Source organism: Fulmarus glacialis, unplaced genomic scaffold, assembly GCF_000690835.1.
Source record: "Fulmarus glacialis isolate BGI_N327 unplaced genomic scaffold, ASM69083v1 scaffold35978, whole genome shotgun sequence".
Taxonomy (NCBI): Eukaryota; Metazoa; Chordata; class Aves; order Procellariiformes; family Procellariidae; genus Fulmarus; species Fulmarus glacialis.
The window spans coordinates 3653-28112 of record NW_009228258.1 but is presented as its reverse complement, the minus strand read 5'-3'; the positions used below and the strand labels follow the sequence as shown (position 1 = coordinate 28112).

At 44.9% G+C, this 24460-nt stretch overlaps 2 protein-coding genes across 2 annotated transcripts; both read right to left on the bottom strand.

Annotated features, from left to right (window-relative positions):
• Positions 1 to 4252: 4252 nt before the first annotated feature.
• Positions 4253 to 22678, bottom strand: CSRP2BP (CSRP2 binding protein). The gene is made up of 10 exons (XM_009583425.1): positions 22423 to 22678; positions 19797 to 19915; positions 17567 to 17688; positions 14831 to 15012; positions 13866 to 14285; positions 12294 to 12880; positions 11611 to 11747; positions 10924 to 11099; positions 7562 to 7752; positions 4253 to 4869 (listed from the first exon to the last, which is right to left on the bottom strand). The coding sequence occupies exons 1-10, from the start codon at positions 22676 to 22678 to the stop codon at positions 4696 to 4698; spliced, it is 2364 nt and encodes a 787-aa protein (XP_009581720.1). The 3' UTR covers positions 4253 to 4695.
• A 270-nt stretch (positions 22679 to 22948) lies between these two features.
• PET117 (PET117 homolog (S. cerevisiae)) lies at positions 22949 to 23098 on the bottom strand (the record flags this gene model as incomplete). Its single annotated transcript, XM_009583427.1, has 1 exon — positions 22949 to 23098. A coding segment is annotated over one exon (150 nt), but the record flags the coding sequence as incomplete, so codon positions are not given.
• Between the last annotated feature and the right edge of the window lie 1362 nt (positions 23099 to 24460).

The window sequence follows — 24460 nt, the reverse complement described above, 5'->3', positions numbered from 1 at the left end:
GCTCAGCCGTCCCCAACCCAGCAGCGGCTTATACAGCCCTGAGCCACGCGTCCTCGCACCCTCTGAGACGAACCACGCCAGCCCGAACCTCCCTCTGGGCCTTACGCCTCCGCCAGACCCGGGTCTGACGTGTGAGCCGCGCTCTCCGCATCCCTGGGCTCCCCTTCCCTCCCTGTGAAGGGGGGGCGAGGGGGGGCGAGCCCCACCACCCCACACAAAGCTGCATCAGCCGGGGCGCAGCCCTCACAGCAGTGCCAGTGAGGGCAGGCAAGAAGCAGCCTTGTAATTCCTGAGGAGCTTGTGGTATGGCGTGAGCCAGCAGGAAAAAAGATGCTTTTTTTAAAGCCTCGAGCACAAATCCAAGGGGAAGGAGGACAAGTTTGCCAGTTTGACTTTTTTTTTAAAATTACACCCATAAGAAGGTGCCATGGGTTTCCGTGTTGACAGAGCTGGTAGAGAAGCACAGCGGGAAGGGTCCTGTCGAGGCAGGATCTGCACAGAGATGCTCCCACTGCTCTGTGGCAATGGCCGCCTGTTCTTGCCACAGGCAGCTGCCCTTCCCCTCCCGCAGGCAGCAGGAGCAGCTGAACTCACTGTCTCTGCCTGACTAACGCAGCCTGCCTGGAGAAGGAAGTGGGACCTGGCAATCTGGCTCACTGCCACAGGGGCAGGAGGCAGCTGGTTTTGCGGGGAAGAACCGACTACTCATCCATCACAGCGGCAGGGGCTGTTTCCTGCACTGTTTGATGCAGCAGGCAGTGTTTGCTCAGAGAGAGTCTCCTCCAGAAAAAACGCAAGGGCTAGAGGGAAGCAACCCCGTGGACCAGGAGCAAGCCGATGTAAGCAAAGTAGTCATAGACAAGGGAAAAAGACAACTTAGCTCAACCACTCGCTAAGAGCTTATCATCACAAGCAGGTGGGTCTGCAAAGAAGCACATCCTCACACCATAGGTGGCAACGAATGGACCAGGCAGACTTTTGCTTCTTCCCCAAGACTGAATCTGAACCTGAAAAGAAGCATTCAGCACATATGTGTCCAACATCAGGACTCTCAGGAAAGAGACTTCTTTTTCGAAGTTTTACTTCTACAAAATACTTTGTAGTACTTTTTCAAAGTATAACTTCCACAAAATTACTGACTACTACGCAGAATGATCCCAGTATTTACCCAGCTCAGGCACTGTAGATCAACGGGCATGATAAGCTGACCACAGTGGGCAGCTTCCTGGTTGTGAAGTATCAAAGCTCAGACAAGTACGTGAAAAGGTTCGGGCTTTGCTGCTCTATTAGAAAAGGGTGAGGTTCCACCTTTATTCTCCAGGAAAACTTTGTTCTGTTAAACTGGGCTGTGTTTGGCAACCACAATCACCGCTACAGTCACTGCACAGCTCAGGGAAGCCTGGAGTAATCATGTGGATGCTGGCTTTCTAATCACAGCTAATGTAACTCATCACACTGGTCTCCGAGGCACAAAGAGGCAAGCAGAGGGGCTAAAAGCACACAGTTTGTTTCACTGCATGCCTTGGAGGAGCCTCATGCGTTCGTTGCAGAGAAAGCCAGCTGTGCGTGACCATTCAAGCAGTGGCCTTAAGCTGCTACAAGCCATTCGGGCTTCTCATTATTCAACATTTTGGGGAGGAAACGTTCTCTCGAGAGGAGGCTGGAAGTGGTCCCTGTGCAGCCACAAAGGAGAGATGGAGCTGCAGCAGCTATTTTATAGCTACTTCAAAGGCTGCCTAATTCTGGTGCTGACCTAGTGAGGGCAGGTAGAGCTCCCTGGCAACCCTGGTGCGTTTCCCCAGGGCTGCCAGCCCCTATCAGATTGCACACCTGATTTCACATAGTGCCTGTTACGAGGCTGGCCTCAACCTCCTGTCCTCAGAAGACTCTGGCTGAAAGTGGGGAATGAATTCTTGCTCACCGAACAGTGCCTCTGTGCTCTGTGCTCACCCATATAGCCAGCAGAGCAAAAGAAACTGTTTCTTACAGACAGCTTGAGTTGCCAAGAGGAAATAAAGCACAGATACAGCAGGCTTCACCAGTGTCCTTCAGATCCGGTTTGCTGGGATCCCTTTGCAAGTCAGGAAGGTCTTCTTGAGTCATGGCTATTCATCTTTGCAGAGACCATCACCAAAGTGATCCTTAAGCCAGCCACGCCTGCACCCTGTTCTCACCAAAGCCATTAGGATCAACAGGGAAGGATCTCATGGAAAACAGTTCAAAGCCATGCCAGATTTTCACAGGCAGCACTAAGGAACAGGGTGTGGAGTGTCCTCCATATGAGATAACACCAAGAGATCAAAACTTAAGCCTACAGTCCCGGGAGTATGGGATATAATAGGTATAGCAATTAACTGGCTGATTTTCCAAGACATACAGGCAAATTAGCAAGTAACAAGCCATGTCCACATAAATGCTGGTATCTGCGAAGTTGCAAAGCGATTTCATGTTTCTGCAGCCTGCAGAACAGCAATATCGATCTCCATCCCCTGTAACCTTTAATGAGCTCATTTTTACCAATCTCCCTGAAGAAGGCAAATGTTGGTATTTCTACATTTCCAGGCGATAGACAGATCCAAAATGGCTGAGGTGCAAAGGCTCAAAGTCACTTCATTGCCTTTGAGAATTGGGGGGTAAATGAACCATCTGGATAAAATAGCAGGAATCCCAGGGCTGTTCTAACACCTTCTTCACTTGGCATCCTCCCTCTGAGGGACAAAGCCACAGAGGCATAAGCACAGAACAAGAAGCTCCTCAAAATCTTCATGGTCACCTTTGAGAACATGATACCGAACTGGTAATCTTCTTCAGACTATCTTTTATCTCCTAATTCTGGCTGGCAAGGAAACAGCCTGCTAGGGCCTGCATGTGTGCGGCTTCTGTGTGGATGCTCCGTAGAGAAATAAGAAGTTTCTTGCCTTGCTCCGCTGCCCACACACACGCTTTGCATCCTCTGTCAGCCATACTTGAGTTTGCTAGATTTCAATGAAATAAGATGATGGAGAGACAGCTTAACAAACAGTATGACTACAGGTAGGCTTTTCCAAGGGAAGGGCTTTAATTCCATTCATAAAGACAGATATTTGTTTCTTTCCAAGTACAGCTAATGCATAACATCAGTAACATCAAAAATTTTCACATAGTCATAAAGCAGGGAGAAATGCACATGGATATTAGGGCACAGAATGCTTGGATGGGTTCTTTTTCCCTCCCACTAGCACTGTTTTTGTTTTGGTGACAATGTACATTGGCTACACAAAAACATACTTTGTGTCCATCTCTCTGCTGTTACCAAAATGAAGACTCCATTAAGGCAACTACTACTATAGCCAGGTACCCAACAAGTATACACAGTGGATTAAGAACAAAGAAGTCACATTTGTTGTGTAGCTCTCTGCGGGGCTTGATGTGAAAGGAACAGCACAGGGATGCTATTCGTATTTAAAATGCACGGACTGACCTTCGGTCAGGAAGCAGAGCAAACCGCCAGCTTACTGTTCAACTGCAATAAAAGTCAGGGAGAGAGAGAAGCTGCTAAACCGTGTAAAAGGACTAGACCCCACTATCAGTGAAACTGTTTGGGGTTTGTATTTTTTTAATTCTTGGTTATTTCTACTTATTCTTTGCTCTCCTCTTTACTTATACTTACAGCCATGAAATCACAGCCTAGATGCTTCCAAGAACTGGAACTGGCCCACTTCTACCCTCTCCTCCCTCCAAGCTGCAAACAGATTCCTTCTACAAACCAGAGCCTGCATTTCAAACGTCACCACTGACTTTTGTTCTGGGTTTCTTCTAGCCAGAGCGTCGGTAGCAGGAGGAGGTGGATGCTGGAGCCTGCGAGGCTGGCTCTATGGTTTGAGGTGTGCCCAAAGGGCTGATCTGCAGCATCAACAACTGGCAGATAGGTTGTAAGATTTCAAAGCGTTGATTTGGCAGCTGTTGTGTCCTACCTCGCCTAGCTACAAACCCACTTGACATCTTGTTCCTGAACACAAAACACTGCGCACAACAAGAACTTCACATTGAGCACAGGGTCAACAAGGGGAAAGGAAGGCAGTAGGGAAGGAGCGGAAGAAAGACATCTCCTCTGAGCCTTGCATTCAGGATCACATGAGTTTACACGCTCTTCATTATTCCTAAAACATGGTTTCAGTATTGCTGTTCTGGCATGTGTAGAGCTTTCCTAATATTACCGTCCACCTAGATGCACCAAGATCTTATTTCCCTTCATGGTTGCAAGACATGGTTCATGTTTATTTCCCATAAACAAAAATAGAAACAAAAAACCTGCGACTTCTTTTGGATAGGTTTCAAAATTGGAAATCCATGGGGCCCCTCTGAAGTGACAAGTATTTTTTTGTTTGGTGGGGGTTTTTTTTTGTTTGTCCGTCAATGAGGCTCTCCAAAGTAACAGTGGCAGGAAAACTCCCCATAAAGAATTTCAGTCTTCCAGCGGTTTCAGCATGTCCCAGTTGGCATTTCCAGGCCTCTCCTCTTGGAGCGTAGGAATCAGTCCTCTTGGACTGCATTTTCAGCACACAACATAGCACTGTTGACATTGGAAGTCCTAGGAATAAAGGCATCAGTGCGTTCCAGCTCTCACGTGGCAGCCAACGTCCTCCGCTGAAAGCCGTGGTAGTTCTTTGCTTGACAGATTGGGCTTTTTGCAGACCCCCAGACAGCTCTGACGGATCAGCGCCGCAGCCTGAGAAAGAACGCGTGCTTGCACTCCTTGCTGTCCAAGGGATAATATTTGTCATAAAAATCCAAAATGTATTCTTCAGTCTTAAATCCAAACTTTTGGTACAGCAGCATAGCAGGGTTGCTTGCAGAGACGTGAAGGGTTACGTCTTTGCCCATGCAGGTCTGCCAAGGGAGGCGGGGGGGGGGGGGGGGGGGAAGAAAAAAACAACTATCACAGCAAAAGAATGAGACAGCCTCTGGGGGAATGCGGAGGTGAAGAGATTCATCAGTTCAGGTATTCAAGTTACTGAGGAAATGTGAGAAAATCGCAGGCCTCGGCACAGAAGTTACCACACATAGCAACAGCTGAAAGGCAAAGGGAACACTGCTGTTCCTCTGAGCCTCTGTTCCTGGGGAATGTGGACTCTCTGACAATGAAAGCAGGTTTTGGATTATAATTTGTCAGCTTTCCATTGTCAATTGCTAAGTAATTGTTAATTAGAAATAACCTTGGTGTACAACGCTGATCTCAAATAGTTATTAACAATGGCCTGAAGAAAAGACAAAACATGCCAGAGGATCAGGCACCGCGCTCCTCCCCGTCAGCAAACAGAGCTGAGCTCTCTGGGACCACGCAAGCAGCCCCAGTGCACCTCTGGGCTGTCACGCTGGAATTCCTGTCTATCCCACCCAGCTCCTCTCCCATCCTTCAGGGCACAGCACTCGCCTCCTGAGAAGGCAGGGAATTTAGTTCAGACAGCAAACGGCATGGCTGAAGTTACCTTAAAGATCCCAGATTATTCTAACCAGCAGCTCTCTGATAAAGATGCCGAGGTAATAATTTTTTCCTGCTTTCATCTAGTGTTTTAATAGCATTCTATTTATAATGAATGTATTGTAACTCTAAGTGGGAACTGTAACACCCTTTAAGGAAATTTCCATGGTAGATTATTCAAAGGGAAAGCTCACACAGGGATTCAAGAAGAAAAAAAAAAAGTAAAATAATCTGGATTCATTTTTGGGAAAAGGAAGTTGGAATGCAATATTAAGAAGATGCTGTTTGGTCCTCTGGGCCGGATGCATTAGAGGGTAACTTCTGAAAACAAATCCATCATCAAGGCGTCATTTGCATCAACACATTTTCTGTTAGATTATGCTGTTCCCAAAAATCCATTCCCAAACTCAGCACGCTGATCCAAGAGACAGAAAATTACCCTTAATCCAAACAGTGTATGAAAGCGGCTCTAGCTACAGAGAGCAGATGCTGTGTCAGCCCCAGCAGGCTGTGAAGCAGCACACGCAATCTGGCGACTGAAGAACAGAAGGTCACAACCACCATTTCTTCTCTTCCGTGACTAAATGCCTTCTACCACTGACAGATACTCAGCAATGGAAAAATAAATCTAACATGAGCTGACAATACACTGGTGATCTCTCATTGCTAGCAAGCCTAATCAGCCTCAAACCTGCCTGGCTCTCCTCAACATGATAATTTTATGCTAGTCTACCTGCAAGCAGAATTAGGTTAATTGGCTGTGATACATCCTACAAAAAGCTGTGATGATTTTCTACAGCTGACTTGCCAACACATCCCAACTCTGCTGGAGAGACGTGAGTCCAGCTGCTGGATCCCTGCAAACCTTGGCGCATCGCTCGCGCCTGTTCTCACTAGGTGTTGACATCTCACATCAACAGACTACAGTTGAGGGCAATTTACTTAAACACTTTACACAGAGATGCTTGGGAAACGTAAGGGGTGAATTTAAAGTAGATTGGTTAGTGGCCTGTGTCAACACGTAGAGCAAAGAGAGGTGGACATTGCAGAGAGCTGTGTAGGTAGAAGAGTTACCCTCGGGTGGCCCAGAAGAGCTACCCTCAGTGGAAACTGCTTCTCCAAGGTACAGATCACTGTTCCCAAGGCTCTGCCAGCACTCCCTACCTCTCTTCAGCCAAATGAGTATGAGGAAAAAGAGTTTCAATGGCGAGTTTTTGCTAGTGCGGCTCATCTTGACTAAGACATGTTAAGAAACGTTTCACATCGGCAGCTCTGCCAAGAGAGTTCAGGGAGTGGTAACTGTGGGCCCTGAAGAGGCACAGTTGGGCTCTGAAAAGGACATCTGTCTGCATCCTTACTCAAAATTAAGCTGGCTTTCCTGCAATTTAATTCAAGAAAGTGAATGGAATTAAGGCCACCTGAATAACAGTATTCATTCAGAGATTTAATGAAGTTTAACTACTTTAATACCACCCGTTTAGTTAGCTCAGATTAATTTTCCCAAGTGTCCCTGTGGAACAAAGCCCAGTACAAGCTAGTTCGAACAAATTTGAATGAGGTTGCAAACACTTATTCTTTATCTTCAACTCAGCTGGATTTGAACCAGAGTATTAAAAGTGAAAGAGAATGATTAAGATCAGTAAGTGATTTAATGCAACGGCCCTGGTCATGGAATAAACCTCCAGGTGTAGCCAAGAAAGGTGCAATAGATTCTAACTGAACCTCCCCACTATTATCTCATTTTCTCCTTTAAACCCCAAATCTACGGTATTACTGTTATGTGAACTATTGACCACTGTAGAACACAAAGTTAATCTCAAGACAGCCAAAGTCTACAGCACCTTGCTAATTCTGAGGTCCTGTCCAGTATGATTATTCTTCTAAATACATTTTAGTTTCTGCTTTTGAAGTGATTTCCCCCCATAAATGTTCACATGGGCTGCTGACAATCTGTGCAGATACGTAAGCAAAGAAAGGGCAAGTGGAAAGAGACAGAAAGGAGGAACACAACACTACTTACTTTCTAATATTTGCATGTGTGCACACAACGAAGAAGGGAGAGCTAGTTCTTTAGCAGAGACATGGGATTTTTTTCATTACCTGGATAAGATGGTAAATCATGAAGGTTGCAATCCCAGCTCTTCTCCACTCAGGGTGAACTAACAGAAAAGAGATGTAAGCTTCATTGTATTTCACGTCTGGTACCATAAAGCCAAAGGCAATAATAACTTTCTTGTAAAGGACGACAACGCTGAAGTCTGGATACTGCAGGCATTCTGACAAATCAATTCCTACGGAGAAAGAGAGAAACAGCAGTTGAAAGCATTGCAAACCAAAAGAAAAGTGTCACACTTGCCTGGAAATTCAGGGTTTTAAGGCCTTTTAGAAACACTTGATCCCTTCCTTTATTTCAAAGCTCTGATATCGAGAGATGCTTCAACAAAACACACAGTCAAAACGCGGCCTGCTTACTAGTGGGGATTCTTGCATGGAGAAATTAACAAAGCTCATTTCCTCCCAAATGACTCAAGGATGAAACTAAAACTCAAAAAGTATGTTCTCTAAAACAGGATGGTTTAAAAAAATCACATGATCTCAACACCCAACTAACCCTTCCTTGATTTGTATTCTGAGCCATATCAGCAGACTCTGCTAAGGACCTAGTTCTAAATATGCATGTGGATAAAGATACTTGCATGTGCAAGTGTTTGCTGGATTGGGTCCTAGTAAGTTTGTGTCCCTTGTCCGGGGCTCCTAAGGGCTGCAGTAACATTAATGGATAAGGGTTTGCTTCTTCATTTCACCTGGGATGGACCAGCACCAGTTTGGTGTACACCATTCCTATTCCACTTGGCAAATGCCAAGGACCTGCCTGCAGACAAGCAAAGGGGGGCAGTTTAGAGTGTATCAGCCTGATACACTGGGTGAACCATCCTGTTCTTCCTGCAAACTCTCTCCAGACGCAGCAGACGTGAAACTGGGCTTCAGCTTTGGTAGCATTACCTGCCTAAGGTTCCTCTCTCTTTTCTCCACCTGGCCTTGAGCTCCTGCTCCTTCCTTTTGTGCATACTCAGCTGTTTGTGAAGCTGCACTGTGAACCCGACCACAGCTTTCAATGCTATCAAAACATTTGCTTTTAGCATGCAAATTCCCTAATCTGGGGCGTGAAGCAGCCTTTCAGGCAGTGGTGCTTCTGTGAGTCAGAGGCTGGACAGAAACACCTGAGGCTGGTGACTTCTGAGTAGAGTTTGTTACCTTGCCTAATCACATTGCTGCTGCAGCCTAAGAGCATCCACACAGCATGTTAGGGCCAAGCAGTGCAGTTCAAGGCACAGAAGGCTGCTTGGTAATTTGTGTGAACAGGCCCTAAATGAGGTGCAAGACATAGCGGAGCTGTGCCATAAATGTTAGTTTCAGCCTCAAACTGGCAATCGCAGATATATTTGGTTCGTGGGATAACAAAATAGCAGAGTATGTTTTCCAGTAATGTTTATCACTCTTGATGAGATGCAAGACTTCATAAGGCACCAAGCACAAATAAGCGGGTGAATTATTTTCTTGCTAGAGAGTAAGCTGGGTGGAGTAAGACGTGGGAGGAATCGATTGGCAATAGGGAGCCACGTTAATTATCTCAAGGCTGCAATTGACTGTGAAGTGCCTTACAGCATGTCTGTACAGGAATGCTACATTGCCCTGAGCACACTGGTGTCGATGAAATGGTGCCGTCCCCTCAGCACGCAGTTATTCCTGTAGGAAGATGCTTAGCTCAGTATGGTTTACCACTTGTCTGCTCGGGAGATGTTTCCCGTTAGGACATGAAGGCACAAGATACCATGAGAGACAACAAGGGGGAATCTTGCTTCACATCAGCTCATTTGCGGTAACTACCTGCAAACTTGTTTCTGCCTTGTGAGAAACAAGAAGAGCTCTTGACAGGAAGGATTTGGAGAGGTGGAAGAACTAAGGCCTGGGCTCACCCCACCCGGTGAAGTGCCTAAAACTTAAGAATTCAGTCAATGAGAGCATCACTATTAGAAGGCAACTGAGCACACCTAAGATGTCATTTACTGACAATAGCATCCCCCAAGCACACATGCTTCAGATGCCTAAACTTAGGCGGAATTACAGCTAGTTCTCTGAACAACAGTGCTAGCTTAATGATGCCCTCCCAGCTGCATATCCCACCCCCTCAGTTGTAGCAGCCCGTTGTGAAGCTAAACCCTTTGCATCCACAAAGACACTGTGCTTTTTCTCCTGAAGTATCACCTCCTCGCTTACCTCTCCTGCTAAGACAGAACCAAGGTGCAATAAATCATATAATCCCAGCCTCAGAAAATGTACACCATGGAAGAGGTTTTGATTCCTGTCTGGAGACTGATGGGAGTGTCAGCTTTCTGATTTAATGATGAACAGTTCACAGTCGGGTGGAACACACCCACGCTCCTTACGTTAAATAGAACAGGGTGAGTCCTGATGAACTTAATGAAGGTGCGACCCAACTTGGCCAGAACTTCAAATGCATTATCAGAAGAGGAGAGACTATGACAAAGGGATTCAGCCTCTGTTGGGATTGCAAGTGTCTCTCATGAGCTCCAAAACAGCTTGTGAAAGGGAAGGTATGTCACATTATCTCCCCCCGAAATGTACGATTTGCACAAAGAGCTCCGATCCTGACTGCAGCATATGAGCACTGCTGAACTACAAACCCTTTTGAATCACTATCTGCAAATCAAAACGTAAAGCAAACAGTTACTTGGAATAAAGGTGTGTACTGTTTGTACTGGGCTTTTCTAAATTAGTCTGCCGCATTGTTTGCTGATCAGAAGCTGATCCATGCAATAGATGAACATCACTATTATTATTTAAGAACTAAAGAATACAGCCTCATAACTGCCCCCATAAAGGGCAGCCACTGTCCCCAAAAAGCCTACAGTTCAAGAAATGACACATAAAAAAATCAATACCCAAGCTTTCCCATACCTTGCAAATAGTGAGTCTTGAAGAAATAAAGGATATCACAATGAAGCTTGCAGTTGTAAGTGCAATTCCCAAATTTCACTCCAACATATCCAGCTTATGGCTGCTAGGAAGAAACTTTCTCTTGAAGCTAATGAGCAGTAGATCTCTGATATACAACTGTTTACTTCAGTCCCTGATTCTGCAAAACATTTCACTGCATGCTTAATTTTAGTAACTGACTACTCCTATTGGCATCAATGGTGTTACCCAAAACAACCTATTTCTTTAAGTGCTGTGCTAATTAAGGCCTAATTGCCCAGTTCTAAATGATCTCAAAAGACAAAGACCCATGTCTCCATCTCAACTGCATTCCTATGACATCAGATAATGGTTTTCTAAGAACCAAGCCAGACACCAACTGAAGAAAAATTTGGCCCAAGAATATTTTTTTTCTGAACAAAACCACTTCCTTCTTAGAAAACCAAGCGCTGAAGGAGTCTTACCAGGCCAGAAGAATTCATGGCACATGGAGTTTATAGTGGGGATGTGATTAGGGCGAACGTAGCAGTAATCAACGGGTGCTTCTGGCTCAGCCTTCCAGTTGAGATCATTCCTGTGTGGATACGCCCGGATTTCTGCCAGCAGCCTGAGTTTTGGGGGCTTTGTCTCATAATCACGCCTGCCAGTAACATGAAAAGCAAACACAAAAGGCGAGTGAGCAACAATAACTGCCACTGCAGCTGAATGGGTACTGCCCATGAAATATTTTCTGACGTGCTCAACTTGGAACAAAAGAACAGTCTTCCATTCATGTGGGAAAACAGCACCCAGCTCAGCAAAAACACCCTTGTGTCAGAGGCCAGGACGCTTCCTGGATCCACAGCACGCCACGCCAACTTCTCCTTACAGCAGGAGCAAGGAAATCACGGTTCTGACCCAAGAGCAGGTGCAACTTGTATTGAATGACTACGGTGATTCCCTCTCTGCCCTGCCCTCTCTTGGAGATTCCCCTTCCCAATGCAGAGACAGTTTAACTACTCAGCTAAATAAAACACTATCCTTTCAGGGTTACCATAGTATACTGGGTTGTACTTCAAGGATGAGTGAGGAGCACTGCCCAAGAAAGGTGTCCTTTCTGTGGGCTGTCGGTTCACAAGCCAAGAGCAAATTCAACCTCTGACCATCTGTACCTGATGTACGGTTTCAGGACACGGGATGTGTAAGGACTGACAATACTATGGTCTGTCAGCAGGTCTTCTGAGCCTACCAGTCGATACAGAAACTTCGTTGTCTGCTGTCGATATCCCTTCATGGCAGGCAGCATTGTCTATATGTACAAAGAAACGCAGAACATTTCAGGAAGATTAGTCAATGAGTTAACACGGGGGAATCATATCAACAGAGGGAGAATAAGGGCCTTCCAATCTGACAGGATGGACTAGACCCACAGCATGACGGTCCCACCTCAGAGGACTGTGCTGTGCACTCTCAGATTTAGCACCCAAACCTATGAGCTGCACACATCAATCAGAAAAGCGCTGCAAGTATCTCCCTCCTACATAGCATGAAAGAGCAACTGCCTATTTGGGTACTTCCAAGCCTCTGCCATCAGTGTTTGGGCAGGGCTGGAGTACAAATACATAGGCATTTGTGGTGCTGACACTGATAGACAGCTGTGCTGTACAAGCATGTCCCAAGAAGAAAGGGGCTTGTGAGAGCATTGGTGGGGACACAGCCCCAAGTCAAAATGAGTCTTGTTCATATAATCCTTTTCACTTTGGGAGTCAGATAACCTCAAGGAGACACCGCTGTCTGCAGCAAAAGCTCTAAAATAACCAGTGCCAAAAGATTACTTAGATTTGGAGACACTCACCTGGTATCTGTCCAAGATCCTGAAGTCCTGGCTAGTAGTTCTGTATGTTGCTTGCCCTACTGGGGACCTGGAAACACCTCCTTCTTTGGCTCCGTAAATCCCATCAACCAAGAGCAGTGCAGCGTTCACAACTTGGTCCAAGTCAAAGAGTGGCAGGCCTCTTTTCCTCAGTCCCGTTCCCCTCTTGGCCTGCCTGACTATCAGCTTGCGCCTCAGTCTCCGGGCCTCTGGGGTCATGCTCGTGGCATTGGGACAGGCTTCCAGTCTCTTCAGCAGCAGCTTTTCCTCATAGATGCTAACAGAGGTATGCTTGGGAGCTCTGGGTTTAGCATCCTTCTCCAGCTGTTGCTTCCTCTTGTCTCGCCCTCTCACCTGCAGCGACGCGTTTGCCTCTTCAGGATCCTCACTGTCACCTTCCATCCTTTCAGTTTTTTCTTCTTCACTCTCCACCTCTTGCTTGATCTGTTCAGCTGTCTTCACTTTTTTTCTGCTTGCTATCACAGTGCCAGCACCGGCTGTCCCACTGGGAGGGGGCACATACTCTATTCCTGGGTCTATGACTCCATCTCCTTCCATCTCCTCATCATCTGTTCAACAGATCAAAATAATCCAGGAAAAAAATATAAACATCAAAGCCCCATTTCAAAAAGGGTTGTCACAGGACTTTTCTGCTAAGGAAAAATAAGGCAGGTTTACCCAACACACTCCATTTTCTATATACTTTTGGACCTCCTGACTTTGGACAGGAGACACTGTAAGGAGTCCAATTTCAGGACAAAGAATCAATCCTGCTTCTAAGGTGTCTTGCAGTTTGGCATCGGAAAACATGGCACTCCCGAGCTGCAAGCTCATGCTCTTTGACAAGTGTTAAATTGTTAAAAATCCCTGAAGACTGGGGATCAAATGGTCAAGCTGATGAGGTATATCTTCAGGTATATCCTGGAGAAGTTCTGTTTAAACTGAGGGAACAGTTAGGAGTCACAGAAGCACAGGATTTGTCCCTCTACAGAACTTGACTATCCTTCCTTCCAACAAGAAGTGCTTTATTCTCGACTTCCTCAATTAGATGGGGGTCTGGCTCCTTAAGGAACCAAAAGCATTCAGCCTGCATCACTGCTTTGCAACCTGACTGAAATGTAACATTTGTTAATTGGCATGTTTGAACTTATAGAACTACTGGAACATTACCACGAGAATTAAATTTCTCCCATTTAAGAAACAGTTGAGGCAAAATTAGAGTTGCTATCTAACAGCGTAACGTGTGTTGCAGTGAAATGCTTATGCTGAGTGGTGCAGCAGTTGCTAGGTGAAATCTTGTACCCACTATTTATTCAGGATCCCTCAGAAGACAATAATGGTGGTTCCTTCTGACCTTAGAAGCTGGCAATACAACTATGGAAAACTAATCAAGATTTACACGCAACTAAGACAAACAGAATTTTACCAGTTACTTTCCATCTTACCTTGAAAAGATCCTGCAGCTCATTGGAAGTTTCTTTTTTTTTTTTTTAAACATTTTTCTTGACAACTATGTATAGTTTATTATTAAAGAAAAAACATGGCATCTCTTACCATGAAACAGAGCCTGTGGTGGCATGACATCTGGGATGAGATCTGCTTCTGAGAGAAGGCTGGGAGTAGCTGAATGTGAGGCTGGAGTGCCAGGAGCAGAGAAGTCCAGAGATGGGGAAGGAGAAGGGCTTGTCAGAGGAGTGCGATCTGAAGAGCTCAAGGAGGAGAAGTCAATCACCTCTCCTTTCTCAAGGACGATATCGGGACGACGGCCTCGACTGGTGAATTTAACGGGAGTGGAGGAAGTACTCCGGTCCAGGAAGCCGGCTGCCTCCTTCTGGGCTCTCCGAATATCCTTGGCTTCCTGAGTGCGAGATCTCTTCTCTTTCAGCTCCATGGCCGATTCGACTGGATTGCGGCTTACCCGCTTCCTGAGTCCTTCCACAGTAATGATGGGATCCAGAGGTGGCTTTGAAGCTGCTAAAGAAGTAGTTTGCTTATTCTAACAGACACTGAATTCCTGCAGTCACTGGATACGTACTATACAGTCAGAAAACCACATTGACTACCAATCTTAGAAGATGTATTTTCAAAATACACAAGAAATTCGCTCCGGGACATGTAGCCAATGCACCAATAAAGCCCCAATTTTCCTCCTCTGCACAGAAGGGAATTTGAATCTAGTGTGGACAAAACATAAAAAAACCTTCTCCAGGATAAAGAGGAGCAGAGAAATTGTAGATTTCAGCTACAAAAAACCTGAACAAATCTCAAAAACCTTTAAATCGGTTAGCACAATGCAAAAAGGCAGTAAAACATGACAGGCTTCTCATACTATAGCATATGAAACATAGTCCTCTTAAATCAAGCATTACAGCAGAGGTAACTAAGGAAAAAAAAAAAATCATACCCTGTAACTGTCCATAACACAAACAGGCTGTTTTAAGTAAACATTTCTCATGTCTTCCAGCTCTGTCAGCTCTGGCCCAGCTGGGAACCTACACACCATTCGGTGAAAGAGTTACCTTTTGCCTTTAATGCAGATGCAGACAACTTCTCTCCTTCAGGTTTCATTGTTGGGGGTTTATTATGAACCAGTTTCCACCACCCCGGTTCTCCAAATTCCTGTGCCCCTGAACGGAAAAACAAGGGGCTCCCCACAGAGAGACAGCCAGCGACTGTGCTCCACCATGTTGAGGTCTTTTTCCTACAGCGGGAGAAGGGAAAACAAGTGTTAGGTCCCCACTCACCAGCTGTGCTTTCATCCTGAAGCCTCCTCCCTCCGCCAAGATGGAAAGGGCAGAGTGCTTCTGCCACTGGCACTGATGCAGGGGGATGACATACTCCGTACACCCCCATCCTTAAAGAGGCTAAAGATTAATTAATTTCTTCTCAAACAGAGAAGCACTCTGAAGGGCAAGCTACAATGTACTGGTGGGCTCTGATGCACAAAGCACTGTGTGCATATGCTCCACAAATGCCATACAAGTGCAGCCTGGCGAGATGCAATTTTTCTTTTGTCAATGAGCCGCCACACGCCGAGCCTACAGAGGAGAGGTCTACCCTGCCACTGGAACCCCCAGCTGTCGAATGCTGATATTGCTACCTTCGTTAACAGTTTGACGATACAAGAACGGGAACAGGATCCTAGTGATAGCTGTGTTGACCTGACATTGCAGAGCCATATTCTATTACTGAAGATGGTAAACGGGACTCTGGGTGTACAGAATGAGAGAGGCAAGGGAAAGGTAGTGATAAAGGCGTCACTTCACACAGAAGGAAAGACAAACTTAATTTAAATGCCTGCCTTGACTACTTTGAGATTTCATTTAGCAAAGCACTCTCCCAGAGCTGTAGGACAGGATCCCTAAGGCTGAATTCACAAAGGGAGTTGGGATCTGACCACTCTGCCCTCCATAGCTGCAGCCTTGTCAGGCACTGCAGAGAAGCAGAGTCAGGGGTCTGAGGAAATAAATCACCGAGGACAACGGAGCTGCAGGAAGCGGCAAAGTAATAAAGTGTGTACGCTTGTCCCACAGACACATGCATGCGATATATACTGGAGCCCTATCTCTGCTTGGGGATTTCTGCCATAAAACTTCTCCTGCAAGATGAGGAACAGGATCCCTTCTAGTCAACATACCAGTCAGGCACACTCACTGAACTATTTCTGAAGCACATTTTTGCCACTTGGAGGCAGGGAGCTGTATTTAAGCCTTTAACTCTTAAGGCAGGGCAGTGTACTCTACCGGGCATCTGAGCACTTTTTGTTCCTCTAAGAACTGGTCACAGGGCTAACTAAAACGTTGTTTAGGGAAGAAGTGAGAAGAAATATTAAAAAACTGCCCCTTTAGCCAATAGCTGAGGTACTCCGTTGGCTACTGGAGAATCAGGTTCATGGTGTAGAGTCTAAACCCGTATTTGCACAGGATCTCGGGATTCCTCCTTGCCTTTGCACACCTCCACTGGCAAAAACGTCAATACTTGGGCTAGGCTTGGCCAAGCAGGTATTCACTGCTATCTGAGTGTTGCCAATTACACACCTTGGGGTACTGATCTTCAGATGTGGGGGATTAAACTCAAGTGCCCCAGATGAGAGTCCAGACCGTTACAGTAAGTCTGGATAAGATGCGCTTTAATATGCCAAGGAAGTAAAGCATGGCACGCCTTGAACCGCTACACACATGGTTCAGCTGTCCCTGCTCCATCAGTGGCTTGTCCAGGCAAGTGGGAAGTCTAAGTCTGAGGCCATTAATCACTTCATGTGAATTTAATAACAGCAAGGAGTGCCCAGTTCCCAGGGCAGGTCTCAAAAGGCAGCAGCAAACCCTGGGAGGTGATGGCTCCCTGAGCGAGGGACAATGGGCCATCAGCTGCCTTCCTGTCAGGGTCCCCTTTTTTTCCAGAGGGGACAAATGCTAACATTTTTGAGAGCAGAGCAAGGAGGCACAGACAAGCAATGAAAGCAAAGCCAAAGAGCAAATCTGGTTAGGGAGAAATCCCGGGGGAAGAAAAGCAGCTGTGAAGTCAATCAAATCTACAACTTCGGAGGCTTGCTCAGTTCCTTTCCTGCCTCTGTAGCACATGCATTAACAGTGAGACTTGGGTTTGACAGCTTCAGCGTGCTCAGAAAAAATGTGCCGTTCGCTTATACAGCACACAACTCATTGTGCCGCGAAGGCTGCCCTTTACGAAAAGGGTTCTTACTCTGACAGCTTCTTTCTTTACACACACTGAAAATCATTTCAGTAGTTTGTAATGCCTGCTATGTAAAAGCTATTTTATTGAGATCCAAAACAAGCTAACAGACAAGGCACGATTTTCTTTTTTGGGGAACTGGTCCATGCAAGCTTTATAGCCAAGTAATATGGTACTTTGCTGGACCTCTTTTTTTGTCTTCTTTGAAGCCCAGTGACATCAGGACTAGCCCGTCTGTTGCGTGTATTTAAAAATACTCAAAGGCTTTGCAGGTTCATACGCTACCTACAGGAAGATAAGAAATAACCCAAAATATATGCATTTACATTGCTTTTGTGTGACATTCTTGGGGGTTTTTTTCCCCACTAAGAAATGCTTATTCTTTCTCAAGACTACCCCTCATGCCTACATTCAGCTTCTCAATATTAAATCCTCCAATTTTCTCACTAGTGAGGCTCAACAAAGACATCGCCAAATTAACCAGGATTCTTGCCCATCTGTATAACAGGTTTTAATTCCTTTGGCTCACCGACCAGCCCTTCAGGGAAACATCCCATCTTTACCTGTTCCCTAATAAGAAAGTCCAGTGTTTCTCAATAAAAGCACAAATATCTTCTTTCCATCTGAAGTACCCCTGACGGCCTGTTCCTTCCAGAGACAAATTGTACATCGCCAGCATGACAACCTGGAACAGAAAGTGTCGGATACAAGTGAATTTTTTCTGTTTCATCTGCTGAACTGCCTCCCACAGCCACCACACACACGCAGATCTTTGCTCCCTCATAAATATCTTGTTTTTGCAACATCTCATAGGCAACTTCTGCAATCCATCTTCCTGCTTTCATGCTGTCCATTCTTGTCTTTCTATTGTTAGATGCACATTCTCCCAGAGACTTCTCCATCCCAGGGGAATAACAAGCTGCCTAGTTATGCAGGTTTATGCTGAGATACAAGCTTTTGCAGCAGTTGTATAAATGAATTATATCACAACTAGGATCTGAATGTAGTGTGGAGGTAGGAAAAAAGTCTTTCAAAAAATGATCACAAGTAATCCCACTATCAAATCCATCTAGTGACAATGGTCCTTCTAAATACTTACTGTTACATTTCAAACTGAACAGACTATAAACTCTCTGTAACTGTTTTCAGTATACAAGAATTAAGTTTGTCTCCAGGTAATCTTCATTAAACACAATCCATTTACAGCTCATTCACGTGCTTCACAATCAAATTCAGTCTGACCTATAACATGCCTAAACTAAAGGGCAGGTTTGAAAAATATCACACCTCTTTGTAAGTAAATCCTAGGTGACCAACTGTTAATTACGTTTACCCAATTCATTTGAATACAACTAAAATCAGCTGGACTGGGACCATCTTTCAACAATCACACGGCCTCGGTTTGATACTACTTCCAATAGGGACTTATTCTTCACTGTCAGACAAGTTTGAAATGTATTTTTCTTAGGGAGATGGGTCTCCTCGCAGTGGGCCATAGCTTTCTGGAATGCTGAAGATGCCAAAACGAGGAAATACAAACAGCCTTAATGTCCTCTGTACCCTATTTCTGCCTCACAACCCCTCTTAGCTTGATAACTATTTATCTGGGATTTTGTGTTTTTTAAATCAGGTGGGACAGTGTCTTAGGACTTCAAAAACAATTTTCTTTCAACTGGCTAAAGATAAGGATCTGTTGAGGCCACATACTCAAAAAAAAAATCCAGAAATCACTGTCCCCATTTTTCCTACTTCAGATAAGTTGATTTGACCACTTCCCTCAATTCGACTTACCCAGAAGCAGCAGCAGCTCTGGCTGCTAGAAGCCTAGGGAGATAGTCTCTTTACTAGTCAACTTTCTTCCTCACCTGTTTTGATTTTGTCTGTCCCTTCCCCATGCCACTCTGAAGAGACCTCGGTGTAATGCTAGCAGCCTTTGCTCTCCATACCTGTAACTTGCTGAAACTCTGCCGGTCTGCTAGCCACAAACTGCAACGTCAACCTTTTCTCCTACACAGCCCTGCACTGTGCACCATGAGAAAGCACTGTAGGAGTTACAACTGATGTTTTAAATGATCTATTATGAGACAACACACCACTACTGTCCCAAAGGATGCAAACAGATGTCTCGCACATACTGCCCGATGCTCAGCATGTGGAAACACTTAATGCTGAGCAACAGCTACCACCTGATGAAATACATTTTATGCAGAGGCAGCCAGCACTGCCTGCCTGCCCCTCCAGCGCCCTGCTTAGAGCAAGATGATGTGCATCAGTCTACCCATACGGTGGCTGCTGTATAATGCAAATTATTTTGATTGCTCAGGTGTGCAAGACTGAAATAGCAAATTCCAGCAAGGACTGTTGCTAGTGAGCAAGCAGCCAGGTTGGAGCTTTGCGTTCAGGGAGCTGGCAAGCTTTCTGTTTGTATGTTGCCACCTCACTAGTTTTACATTTGCTCATATACACAAAAAACTGTTCATGCCTACCAGCCAAACTACATTCATTTTGCTTCTCCAAACGTGCCTGAAGCCATGAATTCATGAGCAACATAAGGGGAAGAAAAAAAAAAAGACGAAGAAAAAAAGGAATGTGGTTTGTATGATTATCTTTCAATTTACCTGCCAAATGCCCAAGTTCTAATATGCAGGCAATCCTTAGCTAATTAATTTCTAAAGTTCATGCATATGTTTCTTTGTTACCTATACCTGATCCTCCTCTTCTCGGTAGCACATACACAACAAACAACAATTTTAGAAAGTCCTGTGGTTCTGCTCGCACAAACGTTTTACTTACTTGTTGCCATGTTAATCTCAGCCGTTCAAATTGCTCCTTCCCATCTTCTGAGCAATCAGAGCAAGTAAATCTGAAAAAGTTATCTCCTTTGAGGTAGCTGAGCTGTTCTCTCAGTTGACCTAAAATGAATAGGCAAAAATCAATTTCTTGGTCCTTTTATAGGAAAAAGCGCTGCAAAGGAGATTTGGATTTCCTACAACATCAGGCAGAAAAGTACTTTTTGCAATTTTCCCAGAGTCCAGAGACCCAGACAGTTCCCAGAAAGCGTCAGAACTCTCTGCGATGGAAGGCGCAGATTCATTTCACAGTTGCAACAGCCAGCTGTGACCAACTGAAAAGCACAGCCATAAAAAAGGGGCGTTCTACTTAACATCTGAATGCAGGTACAAAGCCAAGGATTTCCTTGTTTCTGCTGCATTTCTCATTCTTTCTTGCTTCCCCAGGATAACCTATATACTTCAATAAATAACTGTTTTCCCACTGTACTTAAAAAAAAGCTGACCTCTTAAAAAAAGGTATGCTACTGCAAAGGCTATCAGAATATACAAGCTTTCTCTTCCATGTCATCTTTCCGCTCACTGCTACATGTCTTTACAGCTCTTTCTTTCCCTGTCCACAAATTGTTACTAAAGTAAGGCTGCCAGTCCCTGTTTAGAGCCGCCTCCAGGATGCACTGCAGCAGACATGGTGTGAAGCTTTAAGGTATTTATTTCTCCTATCAGGGGAAGATCTTCTTTCCTGGAGACTAAGAGCCAAAAGAATGGCCCAATATTATCAGGAAACACTTTTTCTTTACTGCAGTTGATGCATTAGATCCCAAATCAGCAAAGCACTTCAGCATATGCTTTGCTGTGTAAAGCTAACCCTGCATAAAAGTTTGTCCGAACAAAAGCGATCTGCTGGGATAGAGCCACCTGTAAAACCCCACATATCCAAAGTTACAGGCTCTAATTCTCTATTTCTGCAGCAGAGAAAAAACATCATATGAATCAGGACTTCTAAACTCACCAGGGGTTAATTTACACAAATAAGAAAAATTTTAAAATAAAATCACATGACAGGAAACAGTTAAGATTACAGCATTTCTGAAAATTTACACACAAAAGGTCTTTCTCTAAAAGTATGACATCTCTTTTACTGTATAACGACACCAGATCAAGCATTTGCAGTATATGGATGCTCTGCTTCCGTAGTGAATTGCAGAATCTAGCTATTAAAGTTGCCCCTATGTCTGATGGGGAAACCCCCACACACTTAGTAGATTAACAGAATTTCTAGATGGCAATTCAATGTAAAAAGTGATCATTTGTCTGAGCATGTTGGTGACTTTCACAAGTGACAACTGATATCCATATTACTGAACAATTAGCAGAGAGCAGTATTACCCTTTTCCAGCTCATTTACTTTGCACATTTGTATCTAGTTACTGTTGCTCTGTGATTGGCTTTTTCTGCTCTTTGGATTTGTTCCACAGCAACGAGAGAGAGGAACATCTTTGTAAAATAAAACAAATTGAGTGTTAAATCAAGTGGTCTAAGATGAGATAGCTCATGCTACCTTTAACTCTGCTCCATTTTTTTTTTATTAATACATTTCAAGTTACTATGTCCCTTTAACTGCATACTACCTTAATAGTACAATGCTGGTTCCATTACATTAACATCAAAACACTCACTACCATGCCTTGAGAGGAGATTTCTACACTGTAACTTTTGGCAAATTCTAGGATGGCAAAAAGGGCAGCTCTTACATATCTGCAAGGCAGGTGCCACCTGAAAAGTTCACTATTTCTAGCAAAAAAAAAAACAACAAAAAAACCCCCACAAAAACCCAAATTAAAAAAAAACCAACAACCCCCCCCAAAAAAAAAAACCCAAAAAACAACCAGTGCTTAGCAATATCTAGCTTTTGGATCTAATAATAGATCTGAATCTTCAGAATTTAGAAAGTAAAGTCTAGTCTGTTATGTTGCTAACAGCATATATCTTATGTCAAGCAGCGGTAGCAGAGGGATCAAGTTCTGCAGCTTGCTCCAAATGCATCCCAAAGCTAGCTGCTACAGGCTGGACATGCTTCTGTGAAAGCTAAATTAAATTCACATTATTGGGAAACCATTAAGGTTGAAATTTAGCCATATGCTCCACAGATGTGACAAATAGACCAGGAAAAAAAAAAAAAAAGAAAAAGTAACACTATCCCAAAGCCCTTTTCGTCCACAGGAAGAACTTTACAGCAAGGGTCATTATCTTTATCTGAGTGAGCAGAGAGGCCAAGTCACTTGGCCGAAGTCCCCTAAACACACTAGCAGCAAGACTCAGGAGGGTGTGCATGTTTCTGAAGTCATACCCTTGTTCTTTACTAATTAAAGAAGACAGTCCCATTTCTTTACAGGGAATGCTGGCTTCTGACACGCATACAGTTCATGGATTGAAGTGCCTAACGCACACCGCTGGCATCAGGCTGCTGGGCTCCACGCAATACCAAGACAGCCTTTCTCCTCCAACACAGGATGGGATACAGCTAAACAAGGGCTGCCCCGTAAAACAGGTATGCAGGACAGCATAACCACCTTGCAAACATCAACCCCAGCGATGCAAGCAAGACACAACACAACTGGCAGGCTTACTTGCTGGAATCCACTTCTGGCACTTCTCGCAGTAATAGGACATCTCCTCCATCCAGGACGCGTCACCTTCGTCACTGTTCAGAGAGTCTCCGCTCTGGTCGTGAGATAAATCCACCGAAGCCTGGTCCTCAGACTCAACAATCAGGAGGGTCTCCCCTTCCACCTCACCCTCCTCCAGGCCCTCTGAGGTGGAGGTCCTGGTGGCTTCATCATCATGGCGGCTCAGCAGCCCACTCATGTGAACGTTATTAGCCATCCTAGATGGTGTTTGCACAACAAGGAGCTATTCCTCCCCACATTGACAAGTCCATCCACGCTGGATGTGCTGGCCAAGTCTCCACAGTCAAAGTACCAGTGACAGAGGAAATGTTTTGTGTCCGCCCTATAGGTTTTGGGACTGGATTATAACCTACACAAAAGAAACAGACTTTCACAGATTACCTGTTAGCTGAAACACTTGCAAGTAGTTAGATACCAATGATCTCCAAACGTCTTTAATCAAACCTCTAATGACTCAGGTCTGTGCCTAGGACTGCTGGGACCCTTTTTCCATTAGTGCCTTGTTTCTTTCTTCTGTAAGGTGCTTTGTCAAAGCAATCTGCTCTTCTAGCATGCGAATATTCTGCTTTTTCTGATTTTGACGCTCAAGATCTCTGAGAACTCCACTGTGCAGTCTCTGAAAACACAAGGCACAGAGTTTATCACAGCCTGTTGGATGCTGAATGCGATTAACCCCCACCCAGCTCTAATCCCTCCTCCAGGGCTGTTCACCATGCTGCCTTTGCAAGTCCTCTGCCACCGCCTATAGCCACAGCCACTTAACATGGTTTGAATCTAAAACTACAGGAGCTGATACCCGATATGGGTAAGCTAGTGGTACTACACCAAAAAGTACTCAATTCAGATGGGTGTGTTTACTAAGTGGTAAAGCTATCAAGCAAATAAATGCTATGCACCCATAATTCCCGTGCCATGCAGGATGGACATGATCTACAAAATCCTATTACCGCTTCCCTAAATCTTTACCAAATCGAACTAATCTCCCCCAAACTTCTCCTCTGCTTGGAGAGAATTTGGTGACAAATTTGAAATTATTTGAAGAAAAACTGCCATGTGTCTTCATCTGCTTCTTTCCGCTCATGTCTTACTTAAAAAAAAAAAACCTTGTAAACTCTTGCTGCAAGGCTGACAGAAGTCCCACAGCCTATTTATGCCAAGCTCTTGAAAAAGCAAGGCACTTCATTCAAAGAACATCCCCTTTACCTAAAATGCTCATTATAAATAAAATGTGCAACACAGACCAGCAGTTTTCAAACTGGTGGGTAAGCCCCTTAATGGGTGTAAAAAGCCCCAAGAAAATCCCAGCCGGCTTTTGTTTCCTCCTTACTCTTCTCTCTCTCTCTGCTACCTGGAAGGTTTTTTTCACTCTGATAATTAGGCGAAATGTTTAACCTTTACCTCTCACCAGGGGAACACAAAATAAGTGAAACGAAAACTGGTGACATGGATTGGGGTGGGGAAAAGGAGGGGAGGGACTAGCTGGGAACCAGCTGCTCTGCTCCAGATGTGCACCTCATGTGATGAGATCAGGCACGGGATGGAGGCTGACACTAACTCTGGAAGGAAACGGGGGCCATGTGAAGCATTTAATCAGTTGTGCACGTGACATACAGCTGAGATACAGTTCCCCGGAAACTTCAACCGACCAAAGCCGGCGCTGCTGCCATCCTTCCAGCCCCACGCTCCCCGCGCTGCTCGTCCCACCCCAGGGTCAGACAGCTCAGCCAGCAGAAAACAACTCTCTCTCTTTTTTTTCCCTTCGCAAAGCAAGTCATACTCTGCTGATTTAACTCCCTGAGCTGGCTAACCAAAGACAAGTGCCAGCGCAAAGGAGAACATGGGATACCCGGTCCACTTTGGTGGTTTGGCTTGAACTCCTGGGGCAGGCGATATGCTTTTAGATATTCAGACGCTTACTAGATTTCAAAGCCATAGTCATTATCAGAAAATATGATACATGAGGACAAAAATATTATAA